General features: G+C 43.4%; 1 protein-coding gene across 1 annotated transcript; it reads right to left on the bottom strand.

Moving 5' to 3' along the window:
* Positions 1-445: 445 nt before the first annotated feature.
* LOC140284840 (myosin-6-like) lies at positions 446-10873 on the bottom strand. The gene is made up of 37 exons (XM_072378844.1): positions 10664-10873; positions 10399-10542; positions 10150-10306; positions 10020-10047; positions 9814-9919; positions 9641-9733; positions 9425-9488; positions 9066-9164; positions 8877-8980; positions 8658-8796; positions 8437-8555; positions 8190-8339; positions 7929-8099; positions 7409-7718; positions 7243-7322; positions 6943-7148; positions 6420-6543; positions 6203-6339; positions 5870-6125; positions 5544-5786; positions 5169-5345; positions 4937-5082; positions 4755-4845; positions 4289-4678; positions 3704-3830; positions 3457-3575; positions 3170-3366; positions 2813-2996; positions 2566-2731; positions 2338-2462; positions 1939-2247; positions 1643-1846; positions 1269-1565; positions 1082-1186; positions 892-987; positions 672-806; positions 446-578 (listed from the first exon to the last, which is right to left on the bottom strand). Exons 1-37 carry the CDS (start codon positions 10865-10867, stop codon positions 558-560), a joined length of 5823 nt encoding a protein of 1940 aa, XP_072234945.1. The 5' UTR covers positions 10868-10873; the 3' UTR covers positions 446-557.
* Between the last annotated feature and the right edge of the window lie 3858 nt (positions 10874-14731).

Below are 14731 nucleotides of genomic sequence, written 5' to 3'. Positions count from 1 at the left end.
AGACAGTCAAATTACCGCAAAACCATCATCAATATTTCGAGAATGTTCTTTTTTTTTCCTCTCCTTATTGCTGAGACATCAATTCGTGTGAGAGGAACTGTTCGAGCATCCAGTGGTAAATGAGTGAGCTCACAAGCTGCTTTGTGATAAGTTAAATTGCACTGCCCTCTGATGGGGTGATGAATTACAGTCGGCCAGACAAAGTAATTCAAACAAAGGATTAGCAGTAGAAGAGCATGTTGCAGAAGCAGCTAAACATAATGGGAAACGCAGCCATCGGACAGAGGCTTCCTCAGCTCTGTGGCAAAACATGCAGCACATCAGTCTGCGCTCTCTGCCCATGTATACTCTGTGCCACTACCTTTTCTACACTTCTGTCACTATGACTAATCTATTATTTCTAATCAGCCGAAGACTGATGCCAATAAATGCCAGGGAATGGTGGTGCATTCAAAACTAATTTATTCTTAATTCCACTCATGTTGCATGAAGGATAAAGAACAACTACAACACTACTGTGGGATCAAATGATCTTGCTGACGTCCCAGTGAAAGGCTTCACTCTTCTTCGTGGGATTTCTGCACAAAGAGAGAACACGTTGCATCATTAGAAGTGCTTTTATGTAGCTTACAGCAACGAAGAGTAGAGCAGCACTTTGTGTGACTGCACACCTTAGCTCCGGTGTCTCGGCTCTTCGCTCTCAGCTTGTTGACCTGAGACTCTGCGATGTCGGCCCTCTCCTCCGCTTCCTCCAGCTCGTGCTGCAACTTGCGCAGTTTGCCCAGATTCCCGTTGGACTGTTCCTCCTGAAAATGAAGGTGCAAATAGCTTTAACATGGAGAAACAAAGACTTTATAAAACCAAACCTGAAGCTGTAGTGTTTTAGCTTACGGCCTCCTCTGCAGCCCTCTTGTAGGATTTAACTTTCATCTGCAGTTTATCCACCAGGTCCTGCAGGCGGTTCAGGTTCTTTTTATCCTCCTCTGTCTGTTAATTTAACACACAGGTCACATTAAGGACATTAAGGTCAATTAAATCTTTTGGTGACTGTTCACAGAGGATCTGCGTCTGCAGAGCATACCTGGTAGGTCAGCTCTTTGATGCGTCTCTCGTACTTGCGGACCCCTTTGATTGAGTCGCTGCTTCTCTTTTGCTCCATATCCACCTCATTTTCCAGCTCCCTCACCTGAAATAAAGAGAGTGTTGTAAGAACGTAAAAGGCTCTGGCTGTAATGAGCGGCGATGCTGTGGCGGTTAAAAACATTTACCCTGGCCTCCAGCTTCTGGATCTGCTTCTTGCCACCTTTCATGGCTATTTGCTCAGCTTCATCCAGGCGGTGCTGGAGGTCTTTGATGGTTTGCTCCATGTTTTTCTTCATCCGCTCCAGGTGGGCGCTGGTGTCCTGCTCTTTCTTTAGCTCCTCTGCCATCATGGCCGCATCAGTGATGGCTTTCTTTGCCTTCTCCTCAGCATTTCTGCACTCCTGCACAGCCTCCTCCACCTCACTCTGAAGCTGAGAAGTGTCAGTCTCCAGCTTCTTCTTCTGGTTCAGCAGGCTGGTGTTCTGGCGGAGGATTGAGAAACATCAGTGAGCAGAATCATAAACAAACTTGAGCGCCAGCTGCAAAGTCGCTGGTATACCTGTGAGTGCAGCAGCTGCACTCTCTCGCTGACGTCCAGCAGTTCCTGCTCAGCCAGTTTACGACCTCTCTCGGTCTGCTCCACCAGGGCCCGCAGCTCATCGAGTTCAGCCATCATCAGGTTGTTGCGCCTCTCCACGATGGCAGCGTTCTCCTTCAGATCATCATTGGCACGGAGAGCGTCATCCAGCTGCAGCTGCGCGTCCTGTGAAGGCAGAATTAGAAAAAAAGAAGGATTTTTATGCCTCTTGGTTGAATCGCCTGAGCCGTTGTAGCTTTTGAGCCATTAAATCTCACCTTCAAATGTACGTGGACTCCTTTAAGCTGCTTCTGAGCCTCTGTTGCCTGCCTGTTGGCCTGGCTCAGCTGGATCTCCATCTCATTGAGATCTCCCTCCATCTTCTTCTTCAGTCTGAGAGCCTCGTTCCTGCTGCGAGTCTCCGCCTCCAGGGAGCTCTGCAAAGTGTCCGCCACCCTCTGGTGGTTCCGCTTGGCCTGCTCCATCTCCTCGTCCTTCTCAACCAGCTTGCGCTCGATGTCCGCCTTCACCTGGTTGAACTCCAGCTGAATTCGAAGGATCTTGCTCTCCTCATGCTCGAGGGAACCCTGCCACAGACAGTAACGACTTAATGTCTTTCACAGCCTCGTGGATAAAGCATTCAAGACAGAGAGATGTTCAAAATCTTTTTTTTTTACCTCAGCTTCCTCCAGAGCAGTTTGTATCTCAGCCTTCTCCTGCTCCAGCTGTTTTCGGATCTTCTCCAGCTCATGGATGCTCTTTCCTCCCTCGCCGAGTTGTTCGGTCAGGTCAGAAATTTCCTCTGTTTTAGGCATACTTGTTAATTTTAGCATTCACTAAACCCAATGTTTCCAATGTTCATTGTTTCTTAAAACACAAATCATCTGTAAATGAGATCTTCTTACCCTGGAGATTCTTGTTTTCTCGTTTCATGCTCTCCAGATGATCCAGAGACTCCTCATACGAGTTCTTGAGTTTGAAGAGTTCAGTGCTGAGCGAACGAGCCTCTTTCTGAGCACCTTCTAGCTCAGTTTGGGACTCCTCGTACTTCTGCTTCCACTCTGCAAGAACCTGATCATGTACCAGATTGTAAGCCGAAGAGTTATTTCACCCAAACAGGGCCATTTTTTTTCCTCTCTCATGTGCTGTCACCTTGTCAAAGTTTCTTTGTTTCTTGTCCAGAGCGGCAGCAGCAGCATTAGATCTCTCCACGTCCACCATGAGATCCTCAATCTCACCCTGAAGCCTGTGTTTGGTTTTCTCCAGGGAGGAGCATTTGGCATTAGCAGCTTCAACAGATTCCTCAGCATCCTGCAAGCGTTGAGTGAGTTTTTTCCTGATGGCAAAAAACACAAGACAAACATTCAGTCATTTCCAGTCATGACTGAGTCATAGAGTAGGAAAATGAGGGAGTCTTCTGAAGTCAGTTCATGTTTTCTTTTAAAATGTAACCCCTTAAGTATTGGATATTTAACCCTTTGGTCCCTTCTCATTTTTAGGCGCCCTTACTTTGCTTCTTCCAGCTCCTCAGTCCTTTGGATGGCATCAGTTTCATACTTGGTCCTCCACTGAGCCACCTCAGAGTTGGCCTTGGACATGCCGCGCTGGAGCTCGCCTTTGGCCTCCTGCTCCTCCTCATACTGCTCCCTCAACAAATCGCAGTCATGTCGAGCAGACTGCACTGCGTGGGCAAGTGCATTCTTGGCCTTTAATAAAGCAACATTAGGTCAGGGTGTTTTGCCACCAGACATTCAGCTCTGAATATTAAAATCAGCAGCTCTTGAAGCAACACTTACCTTGATTTCCTCCTCCAGTTGCCTCTTGAGGTCTTCAATCTGCTGAGTGTAGGACAGCTTCCCTCTGGTCAACTGAGAGACCAAAGAGTCCTTCTCCTCTATCTGCCGGGCAAACTCACCTGTAAAGCAAATGTTTAGTTTGTATGGTGTCTCTTAGAGGGCTTTCCTGTAGATCCTTAAAAACAGGACCCTGAACAGCATGGACTAATCTTCTTGGTTGTGTTTCATTGTCACTGTATCTTGTTACCATTTTCAGTCTGAAGTTTTGCCTTTTGCATTGTGAAGTCATTGATGGAACGCTGGGCCTCCTCTGATTTCGTCCGGTATTCAGTCATTTGATCCTCCAGAGTGCGGCACATTTTCTCAAGATTGGTCTAAATAAAAGGAATTAATTTGAAGTTATCCACATCAGCTATTAACATTTTTCCTATTTTGTTGCATGACAGTGTTTTGAGATTCTTTTTTTTTTTGTGATGAAAGAACACAAAAACTGTTTCTTTACGTTCTTACATTGGATATGACGACTGACATGAATATTGGGGTCTGATGGAAAGAGTAGCACTAGAAATGGTTAGCCTGGCTTAGCTTAAAAACAACTTTAATCATTTGCACATTGATCCTTTGAGCCAAATGCTAATGTCAGCAAACTCTCTTGCTGCTATGCTAAGCAGCTGTAATGTTTCCCATCTCCACTATATTGGTCTAGTGGAGATCCACAAGTGATATTTATCTTTTAATTTGGTTCTTAGCATGACGCATTATTTGTTTCCAAAACTAATAAATTCTTATTGCACTTATTAAGATGTGCTTTTGCTTGATCTGGGCATCTTACTTTGACTTTGACGATCTGCTCCATGTTGGACACCACATCATCCAGCTCCAGACGGAGCTCGCTCTTCTCCTTCTCCAGCTTCTGTTTGACTCTCTGCAGGTTGTCGATCTGCTCTCCCAGATCAGCCACGCTGTCTGCGTTCTTCTTTCTCAGCGTCGCAGCAGTGGCCTCATGCTGCAGAGTGGCCTCTTCAAGCTCTCTGCGTACCTTCTGGAACTCAGCCTCCCTCTTCTTGTTCATCTCGATCTGGGCGGCAGTGGCTCCTCCGGCCTCCTCCAGTCTCTCGCTGATCTCCTCCAGCTCCCTGGCCAAGTCAGCCCTCTGTTTCTCCACCTTGGCGCGAGCAGCTCGCTCTGCCTCCAGTTCTTCTTCCAGCTCCTCAATTCGTGCCTTAATGGTATTCAAGATTGTCAGCATTCAATTAAATTAAACAAGTCATCAAATGAAAACCTGCTGTTTCACTAACCTGCAACTCCTTCAGTTTTTTCTGGAGCTGAGCACTCATGGCTTGTTCATCCTCAATTTTACTGAGCTGCTGGCTGATTTCAAAGTCTTTCCTACATTCAGTGATGAGAAACAATTCACTTTAGTGATCAGTTCTAAAGCAAAATTAATCTTGTGGGTTTTTTGTTTTTTTTAAAGTTTTACTTTTTGAGTCTCTCTTCCAGCTGCTGCTTGTCATTCTCTAGATCCATCACATTTTCTTGGGTGAGCTTTAAGTCCCCCTCCAGTTTTCTCTTGGCTCTTTCCAGATCCATTCTCACTTTCTTCTCTTGCTCCAGTGACCCTTCAAGCTAAAAGACATTCCAAACATTTACCTCATCAGCTTGTCACCGGTCCAAACCTTCCTTATAACACGTATGAAGGTTAAAGTACTAACATCATCGACTTGCTGCTCCAGCTTGACTTTGGCCTTTGTCAGAGTGTTGACTTTGTCTTCCTCACTCTGCAGGTCATCCAGCGTTTGCTGATGAGCCTCCTGAAGAGCTTTCTTCTCTTTGGTTAGCTTGGCAATGATTTCATCCAAAGCTGCCATTTCCTCTGTCAGGTTTTTTACCTTAGAAAACAAATCCCACTATCTTTTAAAACAGTAAGGCTAATTTCAACACAAAGCTGAGGACAAACTGCGGCATTCAATTTGGTCTCAACCTACGCCTGAGGAAAGTATCTGCTTCTTCAGATGATGTGTAAGAGCTGTCTCTAATTCTCTAAGGATGAGTCAATGATCTCTCAGAGATGATAAATTGTTTCATACCTTGTTCTCAGTGGCATGCTTTTCCTTTTCCACTTTAGCCAGAGTCAGCTCCAGATCATCAATGTCCTTCTTGAGCTCTGAACACTCATCCTCCAGCTTCCTCTTTTTGGCAGTCAGCTCTGCATTCATCTCCTCCTCGTCCTCCAGTCTTTCTGTCAGCTCTTTGACTTTGGCCTCCAGCTGGATCTTGCTCTTGATGAGACCCTCACAGCGCTCCTCAGCATCTGTGAGATTGTCTTGCTCCTACACACAGAAATGAAAACCAGTAATGCAATTTTTTATCTGTATGCCAATCTGTGGTGAAAAAGCTGAGTAAGGGATCTTACAGATTGGACTTGGAGCTGCAGGTCATTCTTCTCTTGGAGAAGGGTAACCATTTTTTCCTCCAGCTCTTTCCTGCGGGCTTCGGATTTGGCATAAGCCTCTTTGAGCTTTGTAAACTCCTCTTTCATGTTTGCCATCTCCTTCTCGGTCTCGGCTGATTTCAGCAGAGGTTTGATCTTGAAGTACATCTTCATCCAGGGCCAATTCTTGACCCCCATGAAGGCACGAACGTTCCACTGGATCACCAACAGGGCATCCCTGTGGATGGCATCAGGGAGTTTGAGTTCACTTTCCAAGGTAACATTTTACGGTAATCATGAGGGGGTAGTACCTACCTGCGCTCTACGATTTTCTGGAACTCAATCCTAGCGAGCAATCCTCTGGATCGTGCTTGTATTCCAGTGATGATGAGAGCAAGGCGATCATCTCTCATCTCCTCAAGCACACCCAGCAAGCCAGCTTTGAAGAACACCTGATAGTGACAGAAATGTCTGTCTTTTTCCTCCATTTTTCAACATTGAGTCCTGTTGTAAAGTTTATAGGATAACCAACCTTTGTGTGTCCCAGCCTGTACTGCTCATGATCAATATCCAAAGAGCCCAAAAGCTTCTCTGCTCCTTTCTTGTTGTCAATGAACTGTCCGTCAGGAATAGCACTGGGGTTCAAGATACGATATCTGAAATGACACAAGCATATAATTAAAATCACTGACCAAATAGGCAAATGAATCATAAGCGCACATGATGAAAGACAGAAAAACTCAGTGGCAGTGCCTTGGCCTTTCAACATGGAGGATAGCCAACCCCAACTCCAAACTCTAACCACCAACCCCTCCTTCTGATCCAGTCCAGCATCAGCCTTGAGGGAAATCCCAGGGGAGTCTCTATAGTCAGCCACAATGACACACAGGGGCAATGATAAGGAGCATCACTGCTGCCACAGAGAAGGCATCCAAAGGGGCAAATTGTGGGGTCAACTTTGGTTCATCTGACCAAGGTCACTCCATGTTTCAAGGCTAGAGATGTACCCAAGTGCATCAAAAGATGTGACAACAAAAAGACACTGATAGTCTTGCCTTTGCTTGAAGTCTCCATATTGGATCCTGTTAGGGAATCCCTTCCTGCAGATCCTGATGCCTTCCAGCACACCGTTACAGCGCAGCTGGTGCATGACCAGAGGATTCTCCATTGCCCCGGGAGTCTTGGTCTCATTGGGGATGATGCACCGCACAAAATGTGGGTGAGTTGACCTGAGGTTGGTCATCAGTTTATTCAGATTTTCCTGTGAACACATACAGTAAAACAAAAAAAAAAAGAGGTTCTGTAAGGTATATTCCAACTTAAGATATGTCCCAGACCTAAAATATCTATTTTACCCTGTGCAGAGCAGACACAGTCTGGAAGGAAGAACCTTTCTTCTTTGCTCCCTTTCCTCCTTTGCCTCCTGACTCCTGGGCTGAATGGATATGGATAAATAAGTTATTGCAATTTTATTTGTTTTTGGACAACAAAAATGGTCTAAATGGTCAGAAAGCACCTTACCCGAATCTGCTCCAGCATACCCAGCAAACAGCGTACACAGTAACTTCAGGTTGGACTTCTGATAGAGTCCAACCACAGTCTCATTTAGCGGATCCTTGTTCTTTACTAGCCAGTTAGAGATGTTGTAATCAACAGTACCAGCGTAGTGAACCAGGGAGAAATGAGCCTCTGGCCTCCCTTTAATAACTCTGGGCTTCTGGAAGTTGCCGCTTTTCCCCAGATGGTTGTCATACAGTTTGGCTTTAAATGTTGCATCACTGGCTTTGGGAAACATGCACTCCTCTTCAAGGATGGACATGATGCCCATGGGCTACAGAGACAGATAGATGGCAGATTAGACTCTAAAAATATTAAAACCACAGCAGTAAGAACATTTAAAAGCATTCAATCTCTCCAAACAGATGTGAGCATGTTTCAATGCAGAAGCTTTCTGGTTTTCATTGATTTAAAATTTGTAGCCTGAGTAGTATTGACCAAACACTTTGGAATGGCGTTTGAATGCATGTGAGTTAACACTAACCTTTTCAATGAGCTCAATGCAGGCTGCCAAGTCCATGCCAAAGTCAATGAACTCCCACACAATGCCCTCTTTCTTGTACTCTTCTTGCTCCAGCACAAACATGTGGTGGTTGAAGAACTGCTGGAGCTTCTCATTTGTGTAGTTAATGCACAGCTGCTCAAAGGTGTTGAACTGGAAACCGTGGGCAAAGACAGAGTCAGACTTCATAAGATTCTGTCAACTTCATGAGTGCCTGATGCTCAGGCAGCCTTCGACACTTACATCAAAGATCTCAAATCCAGCGATGTCCAACACACCAATGAAGTACTGGCGAGGTTGTTTGGTATCCAGTGACTGGTTGATTCTCACCACCATCCACAAGAACATTTTCTCATACACTGATTTGGCCAGAGCACCAATAGAGTAGTTCACCTGCAATTGACATCAAAGCAAATAGATTTACATTTAGAGTGATGTCATTTTGTTAGGCCAAATCAGAGGTTCGGAGTATTCATTTATTTCAACTCACCTGCTGCACACTCTGGCCTTTGGTGACCCACTCGTTACCTACTTTCACTCTGGGGTGGCACAGTCCCTTGATAACGTCAGCAGAGTTTAGGCCCATAAGATATGAAGCCTTGTCGATATCTGTAAATTGATGTTGTTTTTTTATTTAGCACCAAAGCGACCTGTATTTGTTCTTCAGAGTGCACAGAAAAGCCGTTATTAGTTGCCCTGATGTGCTTTTACCCTCTGTGCCATCAGGCTCTGCTTGTTCCTCTCTCTGCTTCTGTTTGAACTTCATGTTTCCATAATGCATGATGGCACCAGTCAGCTTGTAGATGCCATTCTTCTCCTCATGGTTGAAGCCGAGGACATCAAAAGCATCCTTAAACAACAAAGTCGCATTTGAGGTCAGCCGTAAAACTCTGCGCGGGGCATTTCCACAAGCACTCTGCTTCCACTCACATCAGTAGCCATCAGCTCCTCTGAGTCATTGATGGAGGCTACAGTCGTCTCTCCTTGGGAGATATAATTGTAGTCATAGGGGTTGTTGGTGATCAACAGCATTTCTGTTAAAGAAAAGAAGAGGATGAGCCTGTGGGTTTCTGCTGTTTCTGCAGTTTTCTTTATATCCTGTGCTTATTTAACTCTTACCCAGCAGTTCTGGTTTCTGTTGGGACAGAATCTGGTAGAAGATGTGATAGTCTCTCTCAGCCTTGAGCTGATAGGTGACACGAGATTTCTCCAGCAGATCTGAAGAAAGAGAACAGAAATTATATCCCAATATGTTCATGACTACATGGAAGCAGATTAAAACAGGAAACCAGAGAATTCTGTCAGTATAAATATATATAACATATGTTGCATTTCATCACACCGCCCACTAGTTAGGTGCTTTGCTGAAGCAGTAAAACCAAAGACAATGCAAAGCACATTTAACTGCTACTGTTCAAGATGATTGATGATGATGAGCCGATGTGATGATTATCCAGCTCATGTCACAGTCCACTCACATGTCTCAATATCAGCCGAGGACAACTTTCCACTGACCCCGAAGTGGATCCGAATGAATTTACCCTGTCAGAGGAAGTTAAATGTGAAATAGTTACTGGAATCCATTATTTTCTTATTTCTTTCAGAACTTAGAGCTGATGTTTTGAAACTCAAATGTTTGATTTGAGCTGAGGGCAAATGTGGGCGCTGTTAATCAAAGTAATAAGGAAATTCACAAATCTGGATGAGTTGTCGTTTCTGATGGTTTTGGCATTTCCAAAAGCCTCCAGAGCCGGATTAGCCTGGATGATTTGATCCTCCAGGGTGCCCTGTGGATGCAAGGGGAGTGAAAGTTTAATCGCCAAAACTGTGTTTGTCCTTCTTCTTTGATAAATAAAATCAAACAAACCTTTTTCTCCTGACTTGGATCCTTCTTCCCAGAAACAGCTGCGATGCTGGCAAAGTACTGGATGACTCTCTTGGTGTTCACAGTCTTTCCCGCACCAGATTCTCCACTGGCAATGAAAATTGGAAAACATGTATTTGAACCCTTTTAAAACAAAAAAAAATGGTCTTTAGAACGGAAGCAAATGCAATACATCTGGACTGACTCACGTGATAAGGATTGACTGGTTTTCTCTGTCTGAAAGATGAAAGACAAAAGCTCAGTTAGGACAGTTTTCCTCAAATGCCAGGATGGTGTCAGAGAGCGCATCAGAAACTGTGGCGTCAGAGTTGAACATACCAGACAGCATGTACTGGTAGGCGTTATCAGAGATGGAGTAGATGTGAGGAGGAGCTTCACTCCTCTTCTTTCCTCTGTAGGCAGCCACCACTACCTTATCATACACTGGCAGCCACTTGTAGGGGTTGACAGTCACACAGAACAGCCCTGAGTAGGTCTGTGGGCAGAAACACATCCAGCAGGCTTTACTTATTTGGCTGGAAGTTTCCTGGAGTTAAGAGCTCTTTAAGTTAGTGGCCAATAACTCACGTAGATCATCCATGCTGCGTAACGCTCTTTGAGGTTGAACAGCACAGCAGGTTCGTGGAGGAAGGTGAACATCGCCATGTCCTCAATTTTGTCGAACTTTGGCGGGTTTTGTGGGTGGACATCCACCTCCTTCACAGTGACAGTCTGAAAAAGTTTTACACAAGGGGGTTAGCGCTGTTTGAACTGATATGCAGCAAAAGTCGCAGTTCACTGTCTCACATTCTCTTCTCAGCCTTCATTAGCCAGTGCAAACTGGCACACTTACCTTTCCAAACTCTGTTTCAACAGTGACTTTGTCACCATCTCTGCTGCTAACCAAGGCTTTAACGTACTCCACCTCGGGATCGGGGACGAAACAATTCTTCTTCATGTCAAAGGGTCGGGTCTGAGCCTCCAAGCGTTCCTTGTCTGATTTTCTCAGGAAGGAAGCTGCCTGCCCAAACTCCGCCATTAAGGCATCTCCTGACATCTTGAAAGCTGTGAAGCAAGGGATTTAGTTTGAAAGCATTTAGCAGATGGAGGACTTTAAAGGGTTTATCGATCCTAAAGCATTTCTACATACAGAAAAATATTACTTCAAGAATTTGAGTAGCTACTTAAGTAATTAGAAGAGTAGGTAGAAAAATATTTCTAATTGCAAGGAAAGTGATTGGAAATACCTAAAAACTATGATATCTTACAGTTTTAAAGAACATGCTATTAATTATTTTTCATTTGCTTTTCAAAAGTCAGAATCTACCAAAGGACAAAATTAACATTATTACAAGTCCAGTTTTTTTGCACTTTATGTTCAGATGGCATGCAGCTCCTTACCTGTTTTCTTTTTCTCTCCCCCTTGACTGATTTGCCGTGTTGGATCTCTAAAAAGATTCTGTCCTTACTGCCTTTTCCGAACTCCTCTTTTTATACATCCAGGAGGCAGTGCTTGGACACGCAGCCGCCCTACAAGGACACAGCAAGAACACAAAGGATTAAAAAAGGGAACATCTGTATTTGGAGATAAAGGTGTGGACAATTATAACTGTCGTGTAATCATTGGCTAGTGAGCGTGATGCTTATTAGCTGGTCCTAAATCTGTATCTATTTTAGTTCTGCCCCTCTAGTGATAGAAAACTAACAAATCATTAAAGTACTAGATGCATCATTAGATTTGTTGTCAAAAATCTTGGAGTTTGTACTTGCTTGTTAATCAGGCATGTCTGCTGTGGTAATATTAGTAATATAATTTTCTTAATATTTTCTTTACATTGATTGTTTATTGAACTAAAAAACAACCGTTGCCCTAACACTACTACAATAGGCTTTGTCTGACTGACTTCTGACTCTAGTATTGTCTGTATTGCATTATCCTTGGGGGCAAAGATAACCTTGTGAATTGTTTTACTTAGATTCCTCCTCCTAGTCTCTCCTTGTTTCCCAGTGGACCTCAGCTGACCCTCCTCCATCTACAATAAAAGTTCAGTCATGACAGCTGCTGGCTTTCAGAGGTCTGAGTTCCTATACTGTAAATAAATACATTTAGCTCGCACAGAATGCCCCCACCCCCCCGAAATGCTGGTAATGAGTGTTGCGTTAACAGAGAAGATCCTTAAATCATGTGTTTATTGAGTGGACCACCTGAAGACCTCCTCAAGAAGCCGACGAGCCCTTTTGACATTAACAGCTTCACACTTTGAGGTTCAGTGTGACCTTGTAGGTCTTGACAGTTGGCTGTCTGCACGCGGCGTACCACTCCTCAGCACATCAAGGCCAGCGCTGAGGCTTTCATTCCCAGCTGTCTTGTGTCTCTCCGCAGACTTCAACACCTAAGCTGAGGCCTTATGAGCCCTTCTATATGCAGTAGGGACACTGATGGGCTATTCAAGAGCGAGCTTCAACATATATAGAATCACTTCGAATTAATTCAGTGCTGTTTTGTTATTAGATATTCATCATGAACCTGTTATAAAAGCAGAGTTGCAAGACATATGATTTTTTTGCTCTAGAATATAGAACAAATAAGTCATATTTGGAGAGTTTATATACATTATATACTTTGGCCTCTAAAACCTGAAAACATTTCAACTCTTTAATCAGCGCTCACAGGACTTGAGACAATGAGCTCCGAGTCGCAAAGCAGTTTATGGAGCCTCTGAGTTACGACTCTGCTGGTTTGTGCTGCTTTCTTGGCACTTTTTTTTTACCTGAGACTGATGACCACAGACTCTATATTTTAGTGTTCCAACATGTTTCCTGTGAAGCAGCTTTGCTCATCGACTGTCTTTGGTGTGTTCAGCTGCTTGGTGTTGGGTTGGGACTGTTCTGTCTCATGCTCTGTATCCAGATAAAGTCTCTGACTTGTTGGTTTAAAAAGTTGAAGACAGTGAAATCTGGTAAAGACTTGAACTCTGTCCCTCTGCCTTCCTAAGCTGATCTCTAACAGCTGTTCTTCCTGGCAGAAGTTTGGTCTTTCTTGAAGATTTTGTCTCTTTTTTTTTTTTGTTTTCGCCTTCAAAAGCACCTAAGTTGCACAAACAAAGACTCAAGACTTGACTTCAGACTTGCCCTCAAAAGACTTAACTTGGACTCGAGGTTTGGGACTCACACACAATCTTCATTTCATGAAATTATTGTTTCTCATCTTTATTTCATTAATTCCGGTGTATGAAGGCTGATGGCAGGCTGAGCGCAACGTAGCTTCACGCATGCGTTGAGCCACTGATATCAAACTACTGTAACCATGGCAACGTCAAGCTCCTCTGGAACTGTGCCATATGTTGTCACATTTGGTTATAAACAAGCGAACGGCCACTTGCAAAGTGTGTGGTATCAGGATAAATGATGCCGAACTTCATCAGGCACCTGAAAACGCACAAGGACAGCTCAGACTCTCTGTAATGTGAAAGGGAAACTTAGAGAGTATCGACAGCTAGCAAACTAATCAAAGTAAACAGTGCTGTAAACTATATGCAGATTATAGCTTCATTGTTCACAACACAGCGCTGCCGATTTATCTGCAGCAGTCTGGACTTTGGTTAAGTAACCTAGGTTAACAGTTACCAGATTAATTGCTAAACCAAGTCTACGTAGATGTAGCTTAACGTTAATCTAATTGCTATTTTAAAACAGCCTAATTTTACAATTTCAGGGACACCTGATCAAATTTCAGGTTGACTAGTTCTCATCCACATTTAGCTGCCCAAAGTGTTTATTTAAAATGTAATATAGGTTACAATAAGGTGACCAGATTTCTGAAATGAAAATCGGGGACATTTTCATTGCAGTGGTGAAAAATCATCAAATATCATCATTATGAAATAAAAAAACAGGGACAAGTACTTTTTCATGTATCTTAACCAGCTTTTATTACACAAAAGATGGAAATAAAAAAAAAATAGTGACATTACAGTTATCGCCTAATTCATCCACCTCCACCTCAGGAGCCTGGGTAGAATAAGAGCAGAGGAGAACATGAGAAAAACATGTCATCACCTGGTAATCTCATGCTAATGTTAACGTTCCAGCTTCACTAATGACAGATATGTGTCATGTTTATGTTCACTGACTTTTATAACTTTACGTTAGGTCTTCAATTCAGAAAAACAATCATACTTACTTTAATGTTACATCACTTCACACACACACATGCACTCACAGCCAAGTCTACTGCCAGTTCACACAAAATAAATAAGTTAATACACAACGTACCATTTATTTTTCTATTTCTTTCCTTTTTGCCACCTCTAGATTGTTGTTGTTGACGCTGCTGCGTCTGTACGTCATATGACGTCTTGTCTGGCGATGCGTTCAATGGCTACCGTAATATCTGGTGTTACTTTGAGTCTGCGCGCATTTTCCCCCATTCAGTGTCAAAATCGGGGACATTTTCGGGTACAGCTTTGACCGGGGACAGGTCATCCAAAACGGGGAACGTCTGGTCACCTTAGTCAATGTCTATGACAATATGAAATTGTTAGATATCCTTCTTATCACAGTGGGAGAAGCAAAACGATCAATATGTCTTAGCTTTTGCCAGTTGTAAGGAAGTTTTGGGAAGTTTTGTAACTTCCCAATATTGTGAAAAAAAAAATTCTTGTAAGTTGACATCACGACACTTAAAGTACAATCAAAGAATGTATAACAAAAAACTCAATCTTATTATGTAATTTTATGACATTTCGAATACTGTACGAACTTTACATCAGTTGTATGATAACACAAACACACATCATTCGACAGTGGTCTTCATCGGTCCTCTGGGTGTCAGTATCACATGGGTGTCTGCCAAAATATTACTGAGAATAATGTCTTGAAAAGGAAGTGGACAGAGAGATGTTTATGGCACAACGTCATC

Source organism: Leuresthes tenuis, unplaced genomic scaffold (genome assembly GCF_036924035.1).
Source record: "Leuresthes tenuis unplaced genomic scaffold, fLeuTen1.0.hap1 SCAF_24, whole genome shotgun sequence".
Taxonomy (NCBI): Eukaryota; Metazoa; Chordata; class Actinopteri; order Atheriniformes; family Atherinopsidae; genus Leuresthes; species Leuresthes tenuis.
The sequence above is the reverse complement of the archived record's forward strand: the minus strand, read 5'-3'. Positions and strand labels throughout refer to the sequence as shown.